This window comes from Helianthus annuus, chromosome 12 (assembly GCF_002127325.2).
Source record: "Helianthus annuus cultivar XRQ/B chromosome 12, HanXRQr2.0-SUNRISE, whole genome shotgun sequence".
Taxonomy (NCBI): domain Eukaryota; kingdom Viridiplantae; phylum Streptophyta; class Magnoliopsida; order Asterales; family Asteraceae; genus Helianthus; species Helianthus annuus.
The window spans coordinates 52,644,988-52,669,576 of NC_035444.2; the positions used below are offsets into that span (position 1 = coordinate 52,644,988).

Genomic DNA, 24,589 nt, shown 5'->3' on the forward strand with positions numbered 1-24,589 from the left:
GCGTGAAACACAACGACGCGTGTTAATGCATAATAATTAGTTTGAACATAGCGCTATCATGACTGCGTACGGATTTGTACCACATTATCGACATATACGTGTATAGATTTGTACCACATCATAGACGTATTTGAAAAAGATCTTATAATTATGACAAGGTACCACACTTTGATATATTGTTAATTAGTGTGTTCATCAAAAAAATGGGTTCAATAATGGCATGTGATTTGGTTCTCTTCCTTATGTATCAACAAAGTCATTAAGTTAGGAGCTAACAGTCCACATTATATGCATTTGAAAGTCAACATACAAAACCAATAATTCAAACATAGACCAGGGGCTAGATTGACTTTTTAGCTTTACCATTGAATGATCTTGGAGCTTCTTTAACTCAGCTAATAGGGACTTGTTACACCTTAACTGCCATACCTTTTAAAAACTGATAAAATATTATTTAATAAAATTTAATTAGTAGTTGGATGTAATATCAATCATTAATCCTTTCTAATAAGTATGTCTTAATAAAGTGATTTCGTTTGCGGAAAAATGAAAAAGAAAATAGTGTCAGGTTTCCGTCTCTAAACCGACGTTGTTAGTTATCAGAATCGGTTAGATAGTCTTTATAAATTTGTCAAATAAGTCTTCACTAAATTAAGTATGATTAGCGTATTCATAGAGATAAAATCTTAATTGTTGTTAACTCATACACGTTATATGCATCGTTTTTCAACCTTTTCTTGTTGAAATTTATCTTTTTATTGGTGACGGATTGATAAGTTCTTTCCTTGAGGTGTATGTAAAGGTCTTATCATTCCAACTTTTTCTTTGATTGTTTTGTAGCATTATATAAAATAATAAGTGGTATTACAAATAAAACGATTTGAAATAACCTTAAAAGTGAATAATAATATGATTAAATAATAATAATAATAATAATAATAATAATAATAATAATAATAATAATAATAATAATCCGCTCATTCATAATTTAACTCTAAAAGCATTGACTTTTTAACTTAATATATATATTTAAAGATTAACTATTAAGCTAAACATAAGCCATTATTCCAAATGCAATAATATATGTCCATCATCTCCCACGTTATATGAACTCTTCTTGCAATACTAAAACATTATTCATATTATCATCAAGTATAATAAATAATTTTAATAATGAACACGCCATCTCAATGTAAAAATCTGTATTTAATTTACATATATAGAAAAAAGAAAAATGAAGGAGTAAAGTATGATTTAGTGATAATAATTACGTCAAAATCGCTTCATAAACATAATTCAATTCCCAACCGAAACTCTAAATCGTTCTCCGAAGGTGTTAAGTTTAAATCCAAGCTGAAAACCCTTCGATGGTTCACCTTTTTCACTACAGGAGTAGACGAAGCCACCGGTACAAAAGATGAGTTCACATTTGTTGTCATCGCCCTATGTCTTCGCATGTGTCCGCCTAAAGCTTGCCCTATGGAAAACTCTAGCCCACATATTGAGCACTCATGTGACTTAGGCTTCATAGGCACCAAGTTGGTGCCATGACTTAAGTCACCATCAGGATTAAGCCGCGGCTTCTTGTGGCTAGCCCTATGGCCACCTAGGGCTTGGAAAGATGGGAATTGTCGGTTACATGTTTTACACTCAAAGACTCGACTGGGCGTGTTGTCATATGATTCATTGATAGATGGGCCCCTTGAAAGTAGCATCAAGCAGTTAGCCATGTTGGTTATGGTCATGTCTAGCTCAGCATCTCTTGATCTCTTCATCACGTGTAGATACATCATTTCTCAAAAGTATTTCGGGTATTGAATTCAAAGATAAACCTCAAGGGTAGAAGCTTTCTTGTGTGGAAACAAAAGGTGTAGTTTTGTATCAAGTGAAAGTGAATTCGAATGAAATAAGAGATGGTTGAGGGATGGGGTATTTATAGGTGACAAGCGTTGACCTCTTTAAGTTAGACCTAAGAGTGTGGATGAGTAAAGTGACACGTAGTTGCTTGTGAGAACGATGAAACAACGTGAATAAAAAGATTAAGGGGAGTAAAATGTATAAGTAGGAGAATAGTGGTAAGAAAATGAAAAAGGTGTGAGTTGTTAGAGGCCACTCAGCCGTCAGGACCATGTAAGCCTGACAAAACTGAACCATAAAATCTTGGAGCCGCCAAATTCAACAGATGGACTTGTACGGATTCTAGAGAGTTGGTTGGAAATATCTAGATTTTTAGATTTTAATTTTCTCTTAGTTTTTCTTTCCAATGATATATTTTAATTTGTTACGTAATTTTTATTTTAAAGAGTTAATTACTGTTTTTGTCCCTGTAGTTTGTCAAAAATCACTATTTCAGTCCATTAGTTTAAAAACTATGATTTCAGTCCATGTGATTTCACTTTCATAACCATTTCAGTCCCTGTGGTTTCACTTTCGTAACCATTTCGATCCATTATTTTGTTAAGTACATGGACTGAAATGGTTATGAGGTGAACTGAAATGGTTACGAAAGTAAAACCACAGGGACTGGAATCGCAATTTTTAAACTAATGGGCTAAAATAGTGATTTTTGACAAACCATAGGGACGAAAACAGTAATTAACTCTATTTTAAATATTTATTTGGGTATTGCTAAATGCACTCCTATTTTTTTTATTTTACTGGTTGCATCCCCTGAAGTTTGTAAATATATACAATTAACCCTTGTATTTTTTATTTTTTGAAAAATTGTATTAGGAGATACCCCTATTTTTTTGTAGGGGTGAGACTATTAAAAGTTTGTAAATAAATATTTTTTACAAATAAATACAATCAACAGAATGTAGATTGAGAGGTTAGATTTTTTAGCGGTAATTAAAACATCTTTAACACTCTTTCGAGACTTTTTTGATGTTATTTTAATTACATTTTATTAGTGTTGTTTCTCTTGCAGGCTTGAATGTTTGTCTATTTTAATATAGTGGTTGATACTATTTTTTTTTTACCATTTTTCTCCTTCAACTATATATAGGGATGCAAACGATCCAAATGTTTATGAAATCGTTTATGAATTGATTGGTGAAAAGTTCGTTTGTGTTTGTTCCTTCAGTAAATGAACAAACACAAACAAGAAATTTCGTTCGTTTAACTTAACTAAATAAACACAAAATAGGGATATTTTAAGCATCGCCGGCAATCAAACTTTCTTCCCACTATTGTCTGCTCCAAACCAAATTCGTAGCCCTCATCAAGTGGTGTCGCTTGTTCATGTTCATAGAAACCATTTCATCCATGTTAGATTAGAAGGAGACTATCTGATGCCTCTACCGAACAGTCTTTGGAGTAGCAACCGAAGTGGCGCTGCAGCAGATTGGGAAGTTATGTACAGTTCTTGTATAAACCGGTATAAGAAGCTAAAATATCCTAAACTTCAGTTGTAATTTGTTTCTGTTAAACTTTATTTATTTTAGTTAAATTTCAACTTTAATTTGATTTGGTTAACCTTCATTTGTTTTTTTAATGTGTTACTCATTTGTTTTAAACGTAACAAACTTATCATAGTCTTAATCTTAATCTTATATTTTTTTCTTAAAGTATCGATTCATAAATGTTATATTTCAATTTAATTAATGATTGTATTCACTTATTATGTATTATATTTTTGTTTTGATGACCAAAAAAATAAGAAATACGGTATCGATCAATTACACAGCAAGTATTGAATTTGGAGAACAATTATGCATATATGGGTATTATTTAGAACAACTTGTTGTGATTAATTTTGAGAAGAATCAACAGCAAGTATCAATATTTTCTAATCAACAACAATTATATAGATATGAATATGTTATATATTATGTTATAAACAATATACAGCAACAGTAATATATAAAAGGTAAAGAGTGGAATTTAAAACTTATAAAAATGATATTTTTAGAAAGTGAGGTATAAACAGTAAAAATGGAGGTGTATTTAGCCACACCCTAGTATTGCTAAATGCACTCTCATTTTTTTTTTTAATTTTACTGGTTGCACTCCTTCTCTAAAGTTTGTAAATAAATACAAACAACCCTTATATTTTCTATTTTTTGAAAATTTGTATTATGATATATCCCTATTTTTTCAAGGGGTTTATCTATTTGCCATAATTTGAATATTTAGATATTGAAGAAAAAAAACATGCACTGATCGAAAGAAGGATATTAAAAAAGAGCTTGAAGAAACAATTTTTTCAACTTTGATTTTCATCATAGTTCTAATTGTTTGACTGTTCTTGGTATGTATTCTAACTAAAAGATCAACTATAGCATCAAAGGCGCTGCTTCTCCGGCCATGTTTCCGGCCACCGGAAAGAAAAAGTGGAGTTAAATTTTTCTATTGTATATATAAAATAGTATATTAAGCATGTAATAATAATAGTATTTTAAGTACTTCATATAGCTAAAAGAATAACAAAACAGATTGATTCAAAATATCAAAGATAAGGGTTGCATTCAGAAATGATGTCTTGAAGAGCGTTTGCGCCAAAAACAGAGTTAAGAATCACAGCAAGAAGAAACACCATTTGAGGAGTTTGTCACGCCGCCATAGCACTGGAGATGTGAGTTTTAGAAAGCTTAAATGGAAAAGTTTGAATATTAGTCGGAGTTTTGGGAGTAGCAATGAGAGGAATATTAGTAATAATAATAGTCATAGATGGGTTGATCTTCATTTGAATAATAATAGTCGGAGTTTTGTTTGATCTTACTTAATTTCAAAAAATAGAAAATACAAGGGTGGAATTTAAAAAATTATAAAAAATGGTAGTTTTGGAAAGAAATGTATAAACAGTAAAAATGGGAGTGTATTTAGGCATTTAGCCACACCCTTTATTTTTGCATTACATGTTTATCAGCTTCGTTTCAAATCAAATGAGCTGAAGTTATCTTGCAAAACTCAATAATTATATGTATATTACTCACTAATTGAAAGTTTTAATGCTTGTTTTTTAAGCATGAAAACTTAAATTAGTTTGCAAATAAAAGTAAACACGGACACACAATAACACGAGATGTTCTAGTAGAATATATTTATTAAGACCACAATTCATCTTTTGATTATAACCATTAAGATTATAAAAAAAATACAAAACAATAATGTGACTTTATTCTAAACTACGCTAATGTCCGCGCGATGCGCGGCTTCATCCAAAACCATATTATTTACTTTGAGATATAATATTTTGTACAAACGCATACATTGGAAGAAAACAAACAAAAAACAATTCAAATGCCGGAAAAAACTTACTTGTAGACTACATTTGTTGTTTTACTCGTTACATTCTCATCTTTGTCTAGTATAAGCAACTTCACACCGCCTCTGCTTTTAACTCTTGATAACGCAACATAAAGCTGACCATGTGAGAAAACTGGATATTTCAAATACAATCCAACTGTCGATAGAGATTGTCCTTAACTTTTATTATAGTCATTGCAAAACATACATTTATAGGGAATTGTCGTCGTTGAAACTTCATAGGAATTCTTTTATCCGACGGTGTTAAACTAATTCGTGGAATAAACGTTCTGGTCCCTATGTTTCCTCCGGATATAATCTCCGCCTCTATAACATGTTTATAAAGTTTAGTAATCCGTAGTCTCGTACCGTTGCATAAACCATTTTGTTGATCGATATTACGAAGCAACATTACAGGTACACCAACTTTAAGGACTAATCGATGATTAGGCAGACCAGAAATTTTTAAACCATTTAGAAGATCGGGAGAATATAGTCTCGCATTTGCTTCATTCTTTCCTTGATCAGTTTGACAAATACTATCAGAACTCAGATACTCCACTTCATCGCCAGGAAACGAAGCAAGCAATTTTTCGTTAATTTCTTGAACAACCTCGTTTGTTGGTGCCAATATAGCTCTTTCAGCAAAATAATTTTTATCTTTGTACAGCTGAAGAAGCGAAGGATATACAAATTCGATCAGATCTGACATAGGATCCTCAGAGCACTTGATTAACAAATCTTCAGGAATATCTATAACCACCTCACAATCATCACTGTCACCAATCTTTCCCTCGCCCAAGTCAAGCAACCAATCTGCAAAAGCTTTAATCTCCTCTATATCAGATGCATTGGCTCCTACAGTTAACCTCATGTTTTTGCTTAACGTAAGGACCTTGCAAGTACTCCAAATATACGACGACGTGATTGAAGCATTAACGATATCTCGCCTACTGCCATTTGGTACAGCCGGAAGTATTTGTCTAAAGTCACCACCGAACACCATAACTTTTCCACCAAATGTCATCTCACATTTGAAGATATCTTTCATTGTTCGGTCAAGTGCTTCAAACGCATGTTTATGATTCATCGGTGCTTCATCCCAAATGATCAATTTCGTTTTCTTCAATAAATCAGCAACGTCATCATCCAGTTTAATAAAACACATCGAGGTTTCTATTAAATTTAAAGGTATATGAAACCTTGAATGTGCAGTACGTCCACCAGGTAACAAAAGAGATGCGATTCCACTTGATGCAACATTTAGTACAATATCGCATTCATCTAATGGATGCAGATAATGTCTTCCAAAGAAATGTCTTACCAGTACCTCCGTAGCCATATACGAAGAACAAACCACCCGCATTACTATTAACTGCTTCAATTATCTCATCAAACAATTAACGCTGCTCATCGGTTAAGCTACTTAAATTATTATCAAATTCAATGGCAGTAGCGCTTACATCGTACCTAAGCTCGTCAGCAATTAAACGGTTATCTGCTGAATATATTGATTCACTGTCGGGTTGAGGCATAAACGGAAACCGACTTAAACTTGAGTTGTTACGTAATAAGTAACGCTCAATTTCCAGCAATGTTAGGTTCCTTATTTGTTCTTCTGGAAGAGACAAACCTATTAAATTTATGTAAATATATTATTAAATTCTTGTAAATAAAAAATGAAATTTATAAACACTAATCTGTAAGACATAACTGTCAAAATATTAAATAACAATTTGCGTACCTTCGATCCTCAAAAGCTTTCGCCGATTGTATAAAATACCATCCGCAAGGTACTCCCATGTGTTTTCCCAAACATGTTCAGGCTTTGATAATGTATTAGACACCAACATTGTAGCAAATAGATTACGAAGATAGTAACCAGAACCTGTGTAGTACGCCTCTTTGATAGCTTCTATATACTCCTTGTCGTCGTCTAAAAGGCCTCTAGCGTAGCACGCATCTCTAAATGTTGGGAAGACTTGTCCATTCACAGTACGAATGTCTTCAAAAGACTTAGGACCTACTACCTTATTAAGAAGAATTCTTAAAAAGTATGCCTCGCCCATAGAAGGATTCACACAATGAATACGACCAATGGTTTTGCCTATTATGCATTTATCCCATATCCTTTCGTCCTTTTTCCAAACAAATTTAGTTGGGAACTCAACGTAAGTAAGGGTGCGCGCCAACGGATCTTTTTCATTCTTTTCCATCCACCCCAAAAACATCGTAAAAGAAACAGATGGTTTTTGTAAAACACTATCAAGTTCGTCGTCAGGGCAGTATACAACGTTTTGTTTATCAGGTAGATGAAACGGAAGCCTGATTACGGATGGATAGCGATAATGAACATCAAATACAAATATGCGCCATGAAGCTTCGCATACCGAGAGATATCTACAATCGTAATACTCTTTGATTTCATCTTTTCCATCTTCAAGCTGACCTTCATCGGCATTTGGTACAAAACCAAATTCTGCCCTATCTGGTCCTTTGTTAATGTATTTAAACAAATACTTAATGGACGCATCCTAGTTACACCATTCGACGTTAATGTGTGCTTGATAACGTCTCAATAGGGTTTTGCTATACGGAACCACGCTTCTGTTATCAAGCTGAATACCAGATTTCTCAACAAAAACACCTGAATCGGCTCGTCTATAGACCGGATAACCATTCGAATCAAGAGAAGTCTTATCACAGAACTTCTTAGGAAATTTCCTTCGGACAGTTACCGTCGACCATACACGGACAATTTGGTTTTGCAACACCACAAGGTCCGTGAATCATATATTCGCTGATAAGAGTATATAGATCTGGTTCTAACTTTTTGTCAGGTATCTCGGCAGAAATGAACTTCTCAACATGCTCAATCGAAGGAAGCTTACTTTCGCCATTTAAGAACAGACAGATATGCGCATGCGGTAGACCTCGTTTCTGAAACTCTATGGTATAGACAACTGCAATTGGATAATTAATATTAAAATACTTATTTTCAAAGTTATGGTTATGAGCGTAGCATACCAAAAAAAAATATAATAAACTAACTGATTTAAATGGATGCTTACCTGCCGCAAGTCTTTCATGATTACGTCAAGCTTAATTTTGAACAATCGGCATAAACTGTCCGGTCTATCCTCGGGACTAATCTTCGTGTCCTTGAGAAATCTTTTAATCACCGGCCATTTAGATTACACGTGATCGTAATGAAAAAATCAGGGTAACCGAACCATTTACAAATGGCCATCGCATCATAATAATTCTCCCTCATATAACGCGATCCACCAGTAAACGAAGACGGTAGTAGTACGCGTGTTCCAACGTTTGACATATCTGTATTACCATTTTGTCCAAGCTTTTTAAGGTTATCATATGTCTCAGATCTCAGTTTTTTTTTTTTTTTTTGCTGCAGACGTATGATAGTAATCATTCACTTTCAATCATCGTATATACGTCAACCAAGAACTGTTGCAAAAGTCTTCGAGCATTGAGAATCAAAGAGAAATGATTAACTCTATCTTGAACATGGTAAGCAAAATACTCTCTCATTGTACATTTTGACTCTTTCTTCTTCGTTGATGCCTGATGCGTGTGAAGTGTTATATATATTAGGTGTATATTTTAAGCCCTTTTTACACTTTTTAGCCAAGTTTTAAATTTATAAACACGATATTCACTAACACTAAACACACATATGGGCAAGTGCACCCATCGTGGACGTAGTATAGTGTTGGTAAGATACCGAGGTCGTCCAAGGACACAAGAGCTTTTAGTACCGGTTTATCCTCAACGTCTAATCAAATCAAAATGTTAGAAAAAGGTTTTTAAACTAAAAAAATAAAACTAACTAAATGCTGAAAATAAAATAAAAGTAAAAACAGATAGACAAGATGAATCACTTGGATCCGACTCGTGTGTAGTGTAACCTTTGATTATTTTCGCACTTTTGCACTTGTTTAAGAGATTATCTTAGTTATTGTAGTAGGCCCCTCTTTTGAAGGCGACGTTACCCTCAACCCAGTAGTTTGAGTCAGTAAGGATACAATCCTAAAGGGTCGGATTATTGAAAGATAATTAATTAAGTTATTAATGCATAATGTGGTAGGCCCCTCTTTTGAAGGCGACGTTACCCTCGGCTAAGTAGTCTGAGTCAGCAGGGATACAGTCCTAAGTAGCCGGGTTAAAGTTTTAATAGTAGTTTAACTTATGAGGGGGTCAAAGAGTTTGGACCCCCGCCATCCAATACCGTTGGGTATTGAAGGAGGTCCTACTCAATTTGACCCAGGTCCTTTGCAGGATCTATACACTGAACAATGGCAAGACTCTTACCAAACTGTTCCCTTAACCCCCGACCAGGTAGCCAACATACCTCCATATAGACCGTGGAGATATGAATGGTGAAAATCTTTTATTTTGTATAGACAGTAAAATAATGCCAAGACACCACGGACAAACGATAAGGAAGAATCACCTTCAACATAAGAAACTAGTAATTAAAGTCATTAATACAAAACCAATTAAAAAGTGCAAAATATTAAAAATAAAAAGTATTACACTAAACACTTGTCTTCACCAAGTGATGTAAAAGACTTAGGCAAACATGGCCTTTGATTGTCAAGAACTTTTACGATCAATCTTGGATCCCGAGACGACTCACACACTCTATGATGGACAATGGATGATGGTGGTGGATGATGGTGTTGTGATTGTGGTGGGTGGTGGGTGAAGTGTGAGAGAGGTGGTGTGCCAAGGGATGAGTTGCAAGAGCTCCAAGCACTCCTATTTATAGGCTGAACAGAAGCTCGGGCACGGCCCCGTGTCCATCCTCCTCTCTTTCTTCATTAAATGCAGTTTGTCTGCATTAGTTGACCATGCCCCCGTGTCCGCTGAGCACGACCCCATGTGCAGAAGCATATTTGTACTATCAAGATTTGCCTGGATTTCGCGAATCTTATATGTCACACCCCGACCACGAAGAACATACAAAACGTGGCGGAAACGTCGGAGAGTGTTGTAACAGAATTAATTGTTTCAAATCCATGGCAAATAAAGTTTCATTTTATTAATCAAACATGAAAGTTCACATTGTTTAAACAAGAACCAAAGAGTACATAACGTAAATTAACTAATTCTTGTCTCGTTTTAAGTCACTAAGGCACAGGTCCGCCTAAGTATGTCTTGATAAGTCCTATGCATCATCTCCTGAAAACACATGTGAAAATAGGTACGTCAGCATAAAAATGCCTGTGAGATACATAGGTTTTGTGAAAACAGAATTCATGACTTATGTTTGAGAAAGTGTTTAGTCATGAACCTTGTAATTTGCTTTGTCTTGTAAATCATTTGAAAAACGATAAGATCAGATGATATGTATAAATAAGAGAATAATGTATGGTTAAATGAATAACCATGTAAAATGAGTTTGTATAAGATAAGTTGTTTGTAAATCAATGTCTTGTGAAAAATGTGTTATTTGTATAAAATGTTATATGTCTCAAATTGAAATGATTCAAATAACGCTACGATATGTAATACCATACAAACACTTATATATAGGAAGTACCAGCGGCGTATCCACCATGCTTGTATCATATTACACACGCCTCGTTACTTAGATCACTTACTCAAACCAAACCATAAAGATGAAATGTTTAACAATTGTAGAAATGTTCATGTATAGTCAAATGTCTATTGTCAAATGTAAATCATGACAACAGATACAACTGGTTCACACGGTTCAATGGTTACAAACGGTTCATATAATCAAAGGGTTAAGACGGTTCACATAGTCAAATGGTTACAACGGTTCAAAATGTAGTATAATGTGTTCATATGCTGGATGAGTATATGCAACAGAAATGCAATGTAAAACAATGTACTAAGTATGCACACAATGGGCGTACGTAGCATGAAATGTATTGTAAAGTGATGTACTAAGTATGCACACAATGGGCGTACATAGCATAAAATGTTATGAAATCATATACTATAAATGTACTAATGAACATAGCAAGTATATGATGTGAAAACAGGAAAGCATGAAAGTAACGAGTAGGCACATGTGTTTCACCCCAAAACAGTTTGGAAAACAGTAAAAGAGGGGTCTATGTACTCACATAAACACCTTGAAAACATTTAAAAGATGGGGTTCTATGTACTCACATAAACACCTTGAAAACATTTAAAAGATGGGGTTCTATGTACTCACATAAACACCTTGAAAACATTTAAAAGATGGGGTTCTATGTACTCACATAAACACCTTGAAAACATTTAAAAGATGGGGTTCTATGTACTCACATAAACACCTTGAAAACATTTAAAAGATGGGGTTCTATGTACTCACCTGAGATTGCTTTGAAGTCCTTGTATAACAACCAAACAATGCTAGAGATCACGGATATCAAACGGCACCTAATATAGGTAACTATGTTAATATACCGGACCTAAATCGGAGGATTGGATAGGATGCGGGTTCGTAAACCAAACGAGTATGGAGACTCGTGTAATATGGTTTAACAAAGCCCACATACTAAAGTGAAACTTAACCTAAGTGCTTACGACCCGTTTTGGTAGCTTATGCTACCTTAACGCGTCGTTCGCGTAAAACGCGCTTGGAACGCCTAACGTCGTGACCATAAGGTATAACCTCGGAAGGTTATTCCCTATACAACTATGGTCACCTAATGTGTTTGGTCAGATCCTAAAGATCGATCAAATGGGTCGGGTTCGAAAGTATAAGCGATTGTTTAGATCGCTTTCCTTACGACCCTATATAAGCACTATACTAAAAGTGACGAGCTAAGCATGTTAGAACATGCTTAACTAAGTTTAGAAAACAGGTTTGGTATCAAAACAAACGGTTTTGATACCCACGAGCAGTTTGGTTACAAAATACACGAGAATGCGCATTTTGGCCGAAACTACGACTCGTCACTGAGCCTAGATAACGTGGTGATCAGTAGGTGTAGTCACTAGGGACTATAACCGTCGTGATCACGCTCACGTTATGAAGTTCAAACGAACTTCGTGTTGACCATAGGCTGGTCAACGCAGAAAGTCAAACATAGTTTGACTTTAGGACTAGAAAGCGATTAAAAGAACGAAAGAACACTTACGAAGGGTCCCCGAAAGCTAATCTCGATCCAGGAGCTCAGGTATGAAGCAAAGGCTTCAACTTAGAGCTTTAGATCAGATTTTGTGGGTTTTACACCAAATGGGGGGGGGGTATTTATAGGAAAAGCAAGACCGTTAGGATCGTTTCTTGAATATCGTGCCTTGATCTCATTCGTACACTTCTCAAGATGTTGTGGTATCAAAATGTGACCTTAACCCCAGAGATTGTGAAGAGGCATTGCCCCTTGGATGCTTGAAAGGCCAAATTTTGCAAGAAAAACGAGTTTCTGCATCTGCAGGGCTGACGCGGCCCGCGTGAAGATTTAGACAGGGTTTACGCGCCCCGCCTGGGAGTCCAGATCAGAAAATAAGTTTCAGAAATGACAGTTTAGGTCCCTGTTGTGGTTTAAGGCCATTTCCGACACGTTTAAGGCCCGTTAAGCCATCTTTAAGGCCCTAATATGATGCCTAAACATTGAGGACATGAAACGTGCTCAAAAATATGCCAGATGTTGGTTCGTTTGGCCGTACGATCGCGATGTTCGGTTAATTACGACGGAATGCGCATAAGCGCGAAAAACGATCCAAATTGCGCGACGAATGGATTTTTGACAAGCCAAACATTAAAACATAATATTAGGATGCTTACATAAATTTTTGGATGTTCGGATGTATTCAGAACGTAAGTTATGCGCGAAAGTGCAAACTTATGCACTTTTTGTCACTTTTAGTCCCTGAATGATCCAAAAGTTTATTTTAGCACACCAAACCCCTCAAAGCCTATTTCTAAGCTATGTAAAGGATATTTATGGTATTTTTAACTTATGGACATGTTCCGGAATGTCTGTTTTAGTACGAATCGGCATACTTTCGCAGTTTGTCAAGTTTAGTCCCTGTAAGCGAATTAACTTGTTTTTGCCATACCAAAGCCTTCAAAACTTATTTCTAAGTTATGTAAAGGTTATCTAAGGTATGTTAAGTATATGTTGGTGTTCCGGAGTATTTTTCGCATTCAAACTGAGTACGTTTACGCACCAGTTTGCGTATAATTCTCCAGAAAGCGATATAAAGTTTGAAATTGAACAAGAATTGATATGTGCAAAAGATACACATATTTATACAAGATCCCAAGTATGAAATACAATATTTCATCGGCTTGGTATTTGTTTGATGGTCGCGGTGACACAGGTGTCACATTATAGTTGACCACGGCCCTGTGTCCTGTTGGTGCACTACATCTGCTGATTACGTCTTATATCGAGTCATTATCTTAGAATGATAGATCTGGGCACGAAATACGAGAAAGTGTGAGTTTGTATAGATACAGGATTGGATCGCTCATTAGGTCTATTAACTTCTGGGATCGCTCAAATGGGTATGTGGATCGCTCGAATGGACAAAGTCTGGACCGCTCGAGTGTCAATCATACTGGACCGCTCATGTGACATGTATGGGCCGCTTATTGGGCCTGTCCAATAAGCGGTTCCAGAACTCTATAAATACCCTATGAGCAATTTCATTTGTAACGCTGCTGAATCTCGTACCGAAGTGCTGCCGGATCGAGAACTGAATGTAATTGTTGTCAAATCAATAAAGAAAGTGTTTAAAGTGTATTGCAAGCTATTCCTACGTTGATTACTTGTTTTCCGCACCTGTAATTGACGAAAACGCCTCTGATCGACTCATTCGGGTCGCCAATCGATCCTACAAGTGGTATCAGAGCTTCAGGAGGAGGAGTTCTACAGAGAATAGCTGAAAATCGTCAAAATTTCTGCCTTCTACACCTTCTTTTTCAGATTCAGACACTTTTAACGGTCGAAATTTGCTGAAAATCTCAGGGATTGTGCGCGATAGTATAGAGACAAACCCTTGAAAGTTTGGTGTCGAAATTCGAAGAAAAAGTGAGTCAAAATTGTATCCGAAGTTCGTCCGCTTTTCTGATCTGTTCTGGATCGCTTATTGGACTTGGTGGAACCGCTCGTATAGCATCATTTTGGGTCGCTTATTCAGTTGGATAACCTGGTCCGCTCGTATAATACTTTGTGAACCGCTCGATTGAACACTGCTTGAACCGCTCGAACGGACAAGTAGTGAACCACTTATTTGGACTTTCTTCCTAAGCCGCTCCAAACACAGTTTGTCTGGCTCGCTTATTTGGACCCATCCGATTCGCTTATTTGTTCTTATTGGACCGCTTTTGTGACCGATTGAACATTTTGTCCATTTTTGTGTACACTTGATATTCCAGTTCGCTTTTAAGGCTGTGTGTAATTTTTTGTGAAAATTGGAAAATGGATGAAGATTTCTATAACGCATTCGCTACTCCAAGTACTCCAATCACCTCTATTCAAACCACAATGCTAGAAAACGAAACAGGAACGATGCAAAAGCCTCCCAAGTTAATGAACATCGAAGAATATAAGGGTTGGGAAGGTCGGTTTGAAAATTGGGTGCAAGCGAATTATCTTGATGCTTGGGAATGTGTAGAAACCAAGTATGTTCGACCATTGAACGATGATGAAGAACCTGTTCCAATCAAAGATCTTACTGCTGATGCTCGGAAAAAGTACAAAGATGAAAAAATGATGCTTAGTCTTCTTCAACAGGCAGTCAAAGAAGATATCATGGTTCTTTTACAGCATAATGGAACTTCGTACTCGATCTGGAAAGCTTTACGGTCGAAGTTTAGGGGAAGTGAAGAGATGGTTAAAAGCAAGAAGTCGCTTCTAAAGAAAGAATTTGATCTTTTTTGTGGGTTAAAGAATGAGAGTACACGAGAGATTATTGAACGATATTGTAACTTGCTTGCAAATATGAAAAGGTTGAGTATTGAAAAGAGTAATGAAGAATTGATCGACAAACTTGCTGATGCGTTGCCATATGAGAGTTGGGGCACATACTTGATGATGCTCAGAAACAAAAAAGGTTTTAGCAATCTGACGCTCAGTAAGTTCATCGAAAAGATTGAAGCTCAAGAAATGGAACAGAGAAAAGTGATTAGAATGAAAGACTTCGATGGTGAACAAGACATCGGGTTATATTATAAAGCTGGGGTAAATGAGAAATCATCAAATCTATCTCCAAAGATTGTTACTGGTATGAGTTGCCAAAAGTGTATCTGAAAGTCCATCATCTGGATCAAGCAGCAAAACCAGTTTTACTTCATTTCCATCATTTGATCCAAACATCTCAGCAACTAAGAATGGGAGAAAATTACAGTGTAACATTGTATTGAATCTTGAGAATGATCAAGATTATTCTGAGGAAATTGCCAAAAACCAAATGTCTTTATTAGGAATGGTTTTGGAATCTTACACTTGTTTTGTTGCAGGTCGTATCGGTAATCCAATGTTAACCAAAGAAGACTATGACTAGATAGATGCTGAAGAGATGGAGCTGATGGACATAAAGTGGTGTCTTGCGAGTGTTTTACGGAGAGCTGAAAAGTTCAAACAAATCACGGGGAGAGATGATCTTCGTGATGCTAATGTTTCTACTTTAGGTTTTGACAAATCTAAAGTCACTTGTTTTCGGTGCAGGGAAAAGGGACACTTCAAGAGGGAGTGCACAAACCGAGAAGCTAGTGGAGCTCAAAATCCGTTCAACAACAACAACGATTACTATCGCAAAGCCATCTATCACCAAGTTGGTCAATCATCTCAACAACAAAAACATCAAGCTCAGACTGCACATGGTAGGGATGTGATTGAAGATACCGGAAAACGAGCATGTGTAGTTAATCCAAATCAAAAACAGTCGTTTAACTGGGATAATTACATTCCAGAAAATGGAAAAGCGTGTTTGATTGATCAAGAAGATGAAAAGCTAGTAGAAGGTTTTAGCTGGGCAAATTTCACTTGGGATGATTATATTCCTGATCAAACTACAGCTTACACTGTATTTACAGCAAAGATTGTAGATGATAGTGATGATGATACAGAGTATTGGGCGAGAAAATACAGAGAAGATATGAAGTTGCTTGCTGAGAGTGATAGCGAAGATGAAAAAATCAAGAAGGAGAAGAAAAAGAAGAAGATTAAAACACCGGTGAGTAGTGATGATGAAGAAGTGCCGGTGGTGAGAAGGCAAAAGATGACAGAAGTACCTAAGTTTAAAGTTGAAGAACAAGTTGATGCAAAAGAAGTTCCGGTTAAATGTGAAAACTGTGAGATTGTGAAAAAGCAGAACAGCACGTTGATTTACAACTTAAACAGTCTGAAGGAGTCTTATGATGTGCTGAACAAGACAATGAATCAGTACAATCAAACTAGTGAAGAACAAGCAGTTGCTATGAAGACACTTCAGGGAGCGTTTATGACAAAACAAAAAGTTGTAAACAATTACATTGAAAAGTGTGCTGCTTTAGAACAGAAGCTTGAGCTGCAAAGAATTGAAACAGAGAGAGTGAATCGTTTGTTAAAAAGTTACTCATGTACTTCCTATGTGATTGACAGGATTTATCCTACAGTTGAAAGCATGAAGGTCTGGGAGGAAGATGAGATAACTGAAGAAAAAGCAGCTGAAATTAGTGTTGAAGAAAAGATTGCTGACAAGAAGAAGAGTGACAAGAAAAAGGATACTGAAAAGACGTCATCTGGTAAGAAGAAAAGTGTCAGTTATAACAGATGTCCACCTCCACTGGAAAATGGATATTTGCCTAGACATCCTAACGATGAAAGAGTCAAAAAGGCTACAAATCTACAGTGGGAGTCAGAGTCGTCGGTCAATCTTCCTGAAAATATTGATGTTGTGTTTACATCATCTGACACTGATCAACAGTCTCAATTAATGAAGAAAGTTGTGGACCATGTGCTAGATAGTGATGACAGTGACGAGTCAAAGTTGGAGTCCGTGTCAGAGTCAAAATCTGAATCAAAAACTCCGGTGCAAACAGAAAAACAGGGAAAATTAGTTTATGATAGAAAATTCCTGTTATCAAAGTCTAATTTGGATGATGGGTTGTTTAAAGTTGCTTATACTTTGAATAATTCGGACAAATTATATTCTGATGAGGAATTTCCAATAAGAGGTGTCAAAACTGAACTGATTAAAAAGGTTTTCGTTCTCACAGAAATTAATATTTCTGAAATAAAAGACTTATGTCTTAATGAAAAACCTAAATTTTACACCTCAAGAGTTCAACAGAGATTAAACAAGAAAAAGAATTACAGTTCTGGTTCAGGTTTCCAAAAGAAATCAAACCATAACGGTAATTTCAAAAAGAAAGGTCTTGGTTTTACTCCTACAGAAAAACAGAAAAATGAAAAATATGTTCGTGATTTTAAATCCAAAATGTCATTTGTTTCAGGTACATCAACTGATGAAGAAGAAAAGACAAGTTTCTGGAGGGAAACGAACAGTGAGTTTCTGAAAAAGAAACAAGCTAAATTGAAGAAGGTAGCTGAACAAAAGAAGGACTCGAGAACTTGTTTTAAGTGCAACAACGTTGGACATATCGCTAAAGATTGTTCTCAGGCGATAGAATCAAAACAGGGAGTTTTTCGCAAAATCTCAAAAAAGGTGTTTGCATTCGAATCACCACTTAATAGAACAAAATTGTTCAAAGATTCTATTTTTGAAATTGGTGAGAGTTCGAACAAGTTTTACAAAAAGAGAGCCAAATCTGACAATCAAAAATGGGTTGTGAAGAAGGGTGGTGAAAGCTCTAGCGATGATTCTGATGGATCGAAATCAGAGGAGCTATCTTCGGGCGATGAAACTGATTCCACAAAGTCAGTTGAGCCACAAGTTGTCTCAAAATGTGAAGCTGATGTAAAAGATGAGAATTCAGTTCCGAGTGTGAATGATGAGGAGTTTCCATTACTTCGGGCTGAAAATTATAAAAAGAAAATTGGTAAAGTTGAAATTTCTAACCAGTTTTGTCATGATGAACAGGAATTTGATGCTGAGAAGGTCTTTAACCCCAAAGTAAAACACATTTTTGGCAAGATGATTGATCGAAAAGTCAAAGGGGTTAAGGAATTTTATGAGAAGAAAACAGAGAAGGAAAAGGTTTAACCATCCCTGGTTTGTGACTGGGATGGTACATATTATGAACAGTAAGTCTCAGGACTTGCCGGAGCTCCCAGGTTGGTAAGCGTGGAGCATGAATCGGCATCTTTCTTGAATTTTATTTGGTAACGTCAATCATACAATCGGTAAAGAGGTTTGTTTATGTTTGTTGGTTATAATTACAAGTGGTTAGATGATTTGATTGCATATGGTAAATCAAGGACATTAATTTGTACTTGTATTTTCCTACATCTGGTTGGAAGACAAAATGATGAACCACATCCCCGAACATTTGTTTGATAAATCTACAAGTGGTAAAATCAATCAAACTTATTTTCCGGAAAAACCATTTTGATTAAAACAAACTTAAGTGTTTTGAAATCTAAATGGGAAAATAGTTTGTTGATAGGGGAGTTCTGATTGTTTATGCCTAGTGAATGGCGATTTGAGGTGATTTGATATCGGTTGTCATGTTTCTGTACAGTTTGTTTTCATATTTTCGTTAATGTGTTTGCATTTTAGGGGGAGTAAGAAAATTTCAGAAAATCCAAAAACATTAGAAAATTTGAAAAAGCCAAAAACATGATAAAATCAAAAATGAGTTTTGTTGCGAAAAAGAGGAAATGATAGTACATCAGTGGACTATCACAACATGCTAAAGAATTGGAAAGTCAAAATGTGATAAACGATCTTACTGCGGATGTGTCAGTAGATTTTCGCACATTTAGTAAATTGAAACGAGATATAAACCTAAATCAAACTTGCTTGATTCGTGGGTAACTATTCTTGGATATATGGTAACCCCCGAAATCTTGTTTGAAAGGTCCCGTATTCTGAGATACTAGGTCTATATACTCAGTGATATCTGGGGTATTATCCCGGGACTTCTGCTGTATGGAAGTACTGACCTAGTCCCCGGATAATACTTTTCGCAAAATGCTTGAAATATAGCATCGCCCTCAGCAATCTGATTAAACAATAAAATTGATAGTCATTGCTGTTGTAAAAAAGATCCTCTAAAGGGGACCCACCAAAGTCGAAGCCGTCATCTCTCTGCGTATACGAAAGTATCGACCTGAGCTCTCACGGCCCTCGCACATAACCCCTTTACAGATATTATATGTGGTATACTCACCTGTAAGACTGAATATTTGGGATCTGGATACAGGAGTATATTCAAGTGGAGTGATACACAATTAAGTTTAAGTCTTTAAAACACTAATATCGTATCTCGAATCAATTGAAATTTGTGTGAAGATTTAAGTGGACAAACATACTGACAATCTAGGTAAATTGTATAGAACTTAAAATGTTTAAAGCTTAACGGTGTTGGTGATTTGTCTCAAAAACTGATATGATCCTCTTGCACGAGCTCACAAAAATTTTGTCTGTAAATATTTTCTGTTATTGCATTTCAAGTTTCTTTATTTCAAAATCCAAAAAGATTTTCAGTGTGTTTTAGCATAAATTTTTTGAAAAAGTCAAAAAGATTTTCGACAACTGATGTTGAATAACTGATTTTCGAAATTCCGAGTGCTAAACATGATGAGCAATACTTGAGGGGGAGTGTGTGTGTGTGAAATTAAATGTTTTCATAATCTAACCTTTCAAGTGGTTCATCAAAATCTGTTTTTGTTTTGAATGAAAATCTGAATTGATACAGTGTTATATGTTTGAAATATATATGTGAAAGAAATTTACTTTGAGGTAGAGATTATGCAGGATAAGATGAGAAGCTGTTAGACGGAAAGCCAGACAAAGATCCTGAAGATGTTACTGAAGAACAAAGGAATACCAGTAAATCGAGAGGGGGAGTCTGAAGATAGAGAGAGAGAAGCCCAAAGACTGATCAAGACTGAAGATGTGAAGACACAGCATTGTTGTGACTCGATAGTCGACTCCATCAACATCTGAGGGGGAGTCTGTTGGTGCACTACATCTGCTGATTACGTCTTATATCGAGTCATTATCTTAGAATGATAGATCTGGGCACGAAATACGAGAAAGTGTGAGTTTGTATAGATATAGGATTGTTGGATCGCTCATTAGGTCTATTAAGTTCTAGGATCGCTCAAATGGGTATGTGGATCGCTCGAATGGACAAAGTCTGGACCGCTCGAGTGTCAATCATACTGGACCGCTCATGTGACATGTATGGGCCGCTTATTGGGCCTGTCCAATAAGCGGTTCCAGAACTCTATAAATACCCTATGAGCGATTTCATTTGTAACGCTGCTGAATCTCGTACCGAAGTGCTGCCGGATCGAGAACTGAATGTAATTGCTGTCAAATCAATAAAGAAAGTGTTTAAAGTGTATTGCAAGCTATTCCTACGTTGATTACTTGTTTTCCGCACCTATAATTGACGAAAACGCCTCTGATCGACTCATTCGGGTCGCCAATCGATCCTACATGTCCGCTGAGCACGGCCCCGTGGTGGGCGATGGAAGCTTCTACAACTTTGTCTTTTCTGCTGACACTTGGGCACGCCCCCGTGCTCACTGAGCACGGGGCGTGTTCAGTCTTCTGTCTTCTTGTTTAGCTTGGGAAGATGCTGTCGGGAGGTCGGGCATGCCACGTTTGTTCCTTTTCTTGTATTTATGTTAGATTTAGCTGCCTTTTTGCTTCTTTTGTCTATTTGAGCTCATTTAATCCTGAAAATACAAAAGAAAGGCAAAAGCACACTTTTTCTAACATTAGTACTAAAAAAGGGTTAGTTTTATGCCACAATTGATGTAATTTATATGTTGCGTTTTGTGCACATCAAATACCCCCACACTTGAATTTTTGCTTGTCCTCAAGCAAAACTCTTTATAATGTGGCTTTTTCACTCCCAAATGGAATGGGTAGAAGAGAAGGTTTTTGGGCTTGTCATAGAGTGTCGGGATTTCCAAGCTTCTATATTTAAGTTGTATTTTTATTTATTTACAATCCTATTCGTCATGATTTATTAAAAACGTTTCATAAGCTGAATTACTTATTAGGGCATAACATGCCTCTTTAAAATTCTACTTATATACAAGTTCACATACCTCACGGGGGATCACTCAACACTCGGCCGAAGGCGTATTTTTAGTGAATCACTCGAGAGCGGCATGGAACTTACTCCTACCATAAGCTTGCCAAGCAATCAATCCTCCTCCTTTTTAACTATATACCTTTGTAAATATCAAGAGGAATTTTTGGGTGAAGGGTTAGGCTTGGGCTAAAGGTGGGTGGTTGGGTTAGTGGTTAGTGAAAGGGCGAAAAGCGTAAAAAGCGTCGGTTTTTTGAAAGACTTTTTATTTTTCATGATTTTATTTTATTTTGATGAACCATTTCTTTCAAACAAAGTTATTTTTGATGAACTTGTTTGTTTATTTGGTTTCATCAAAAATTTTTTTTTTCCAGGAAGTCATGAGAAAAACCGAGCTTTATTACTAAAAGAAAGGGTAAAAATAAAAAAGGTTTAGGGGGTTAAAAGGGTGATTGTTTTGGGTTAAGAAATGAAAAGGTTTAGGCTCAAAGGGGTTAACTAGGGGGATTTTGGGTAGGTGGTAAAAAAAATGAAAAATAATGGTGTAGAAAGAAAAAGGGTTAGTCCTAATGCCTCCATCATTTACTTACTCAGGTTTAAGTTGGTAAGGACCGGGAATGTATTGTCATGTCAAGTTCTAGAGTCGTAAGAACCAAGCGGCTATTCACACAAGAAACGAAAAATGAGCATTTAGTGTAAAGATATGTATTTGTATGCTCAATAAAGGCTCAAAACTCACTTTTGTGGGAATGGTTTTTTTATGTGATCAAGTATATATAATCAAATTTTAACTAAGCTTGTCATGCCGTTTCATAATTTTCTTATGTTGGTTCTTTTTATCATGACGCTATCGGTTGTAAATTTGTAAAAATATAACCTTGTTAGAACTTGAAATTCCCAACTTAAACCTAGACAAGTAAAAAGAAAATGAAAATTTTTTGAAAAAAATTTGGGGTGATTAGCAGTTCCAATAGAGTTTTGTGTAAGGCTTGTTAATTAGGACTTGCAAGATTCAAAGTTTTAGCATCCCCCCCCCCCCCACACTTAAATTACACATTTTCCTCAATGTGTCCCAAAAATAAGTTTTTAGGTTGATTGAATGTGTAAAAGGGTGTTAAAAGCAAAATTTTATGTTACTGGTACTCTGGACACGACCCCGTGGTGACCGGGCACGGCCCTGTGTTCAAGTGCCAGTAACAGAAGTTTGTAAAAAGAAACAGAAGCCTGGACACGGGGGTGTGTTCAGTGAACACGGCCCGTGTCTAGTTACCTGAACTGGGCGTTTTCGGTAGATTGTGCAGCACGGGGCCGTGTCGGGTGGACACGGGCCGTGCTGAACTTGCTGTAATGAAGAAATTTTGTCGGGAAGCCCTGTTTTCGTGCATGGGGTGATGTTTCTCGTTTTCCTTGTTATCCTTCACCATCCAGAGTGTGTTTTATTCCTGAAAATTAAAATTAAACTAAAAATTAATCTAAGCTAAACTAAGGATAGTTCCTCGGAATGCCTCCGTGGTGCGCCACGTTTATAAGGGTCCTTGGCTAGACCCAAAGTCAGGTCACATGTTATCCGAGCGGGATGTTTTGCATCCCATGTTGCACCGTCGGAGAGCATCATCCAAACTCGAATCAATGACCTTCATGTAATTGACCGGGTCATCGTCCTCTACTCTCTTCCCAACCCCAAAATTCATTTCCTTATCCCCAAACTTCAAAGTAAGTGTTCCGTCATTCATGTCTACCACTGCTTGTGCAATGGCTAGAAATGGTCTCCCTAGTATGAGGGGGACTTCGGTGCCTTCTTCCATATCTAATATGACAAATTCGGCTGGGTAGATGAAATTGTCGACGTTGACCAATAGATTTTCAGCGACACCTTGCGGGTATTTGAAGGATCTATCGGCAAGATGTATACTCATCTTGGTAGGGCTTGTTTTTCCTAGGCCGAGTCATTTGAACATTGATGCAGGCATGAGGTTAATGCTAGCCCCAAGGTCGGCTAGTGCATTACGAACGGGGGATTCCCCGATCGAGCAAGGAATCGTGAAGCTTCCAGGATTAATCTTCTTTTGTGGGAGTTTATTGAGTACAAGGGCGGAGCATTCTTCGCCTAAGTTAACTAATTACAATGATTCAATTTTCCTTTTGTGAGTGAGGAAGTCCCTCATGAATTTTGAGTATTTAGGCATTTGAGTTAGGACTTCGATAAATGGAATATTAACATGCAATTGTTTTAGTAAATTTTCTAATTTTGCGAATTGCTCATTGGTCTTTTGGCGAATTAACCTACCGGGGTATGGCACCGGAGGAGCCTTGGTAGGCTCTTGAATTAGAGGAGAAGCCTTCTCTTGTTGGGGCGGTGTTGTGCTTCCCTCAGTTGGCGGTGGTGGAGCTTCTTCGGAACCCACGGTACGATTTCTCAATGTTATTAGATGGACTTGTGCTTTTGGGTTTGTTTCGGTATTACTTGGTAACGCGCCTTGTGGTCTCTCGGAGAAATTTTGAGCTAATTGATTTATTTGTTTTTCAATGTTTTGTATACTAGCTTGTTGATTTCTAAAATTCGATTCCAATTGTTGAAATCGATCCGAGTTTTTCTTTTCAGTATCGGAGATGAGGCGAGATATAGTATCTTCAAGCCTTTCTCGTCCACCTTGAGGGAAATTTTGTGACTCGTTTCTTGGTTGTTGAAAGTTTGTTCATTGGCTTAGGTTTTGTTGGTTACTACTATTGCCGGGTTCTCTCCAACCAAGGTTAGGGTGGTTACGCCATCCTTGGTTGTAGGTACCCATTGGAGGACCCGACGGCCTAGGTCTGTTATCAATGTAATTTACCGACTCTGGTTGATCATCAGTTTCTTTCATACAACTCCAACTTTCATGTGGCCCACCACACCCTTCACAAGCCATAACCGAGACCATTTTTGTCATTTCTAACTTTTTGATTTTTGAAGAAAGGGCCTCGATTTGGGCTTGTAAAGAAGTGCTTTCATCAACCTTATGGGCGCCCGGGGCAATAGATTTATTGCCTTGGGGAGTGTGCCACTGAAAATTGGTTTGAGAAATTTCCTCAATTTGATTGTATATTTCATGTGGGCGGCGATTACCTAAAAGTCCCCCGGAGCTAGAGTCAAGTGTTTGTCTTGTGTGTGGCAACAACCCATTGTAGAAAGTGGATACTTATTGCCATACCGCA

At 36.7% G+C, this 24,589-nt stretch overlaps 2 protein-coding genes across 2 annotated transcripts; both read right to left on the reverse strand.

Moving 5' to 3' along the window:
- Positions 1–1,191: 1,191 nt before the first annotated feature.
- LOC110894977 (zinc finger protein ZAT11) lies at positions 1,192–1,911 on the reverse strand. The gene has a single exon (XM_022142239.2). It carries the CDS (start codon positions 1,791–1,793, stop codon positions 1,284–1,286), a length of 510 nt encoding a protein of 169 aa, XP_021997931.1. The 5' UTR covers positions 1,794–1,911; the 3' UTR covers positions 1,192–1,283.
- Positions 1,912–5,258: 3,347 nt separating this feature from the next.
- Positions 5,259–6,616, reverse strand: LOC110892892. Its single transcript, XM_022140027.1, has 2 exons — positions 5,459–6,616; positions 5,259–5,366 (listed from the first exon to the last, which is right to left on the reverse strand). Exons 1-2 carry the CDS (start codon positions 6,614–6,616, stop codon positions 5,259–5,261), a joined length of 1,266 nt encoding a protein of 421 aa, XP_021995719.1.
- Positions 6,617–24,589: the final 17,973 nt, after the last annotated feature.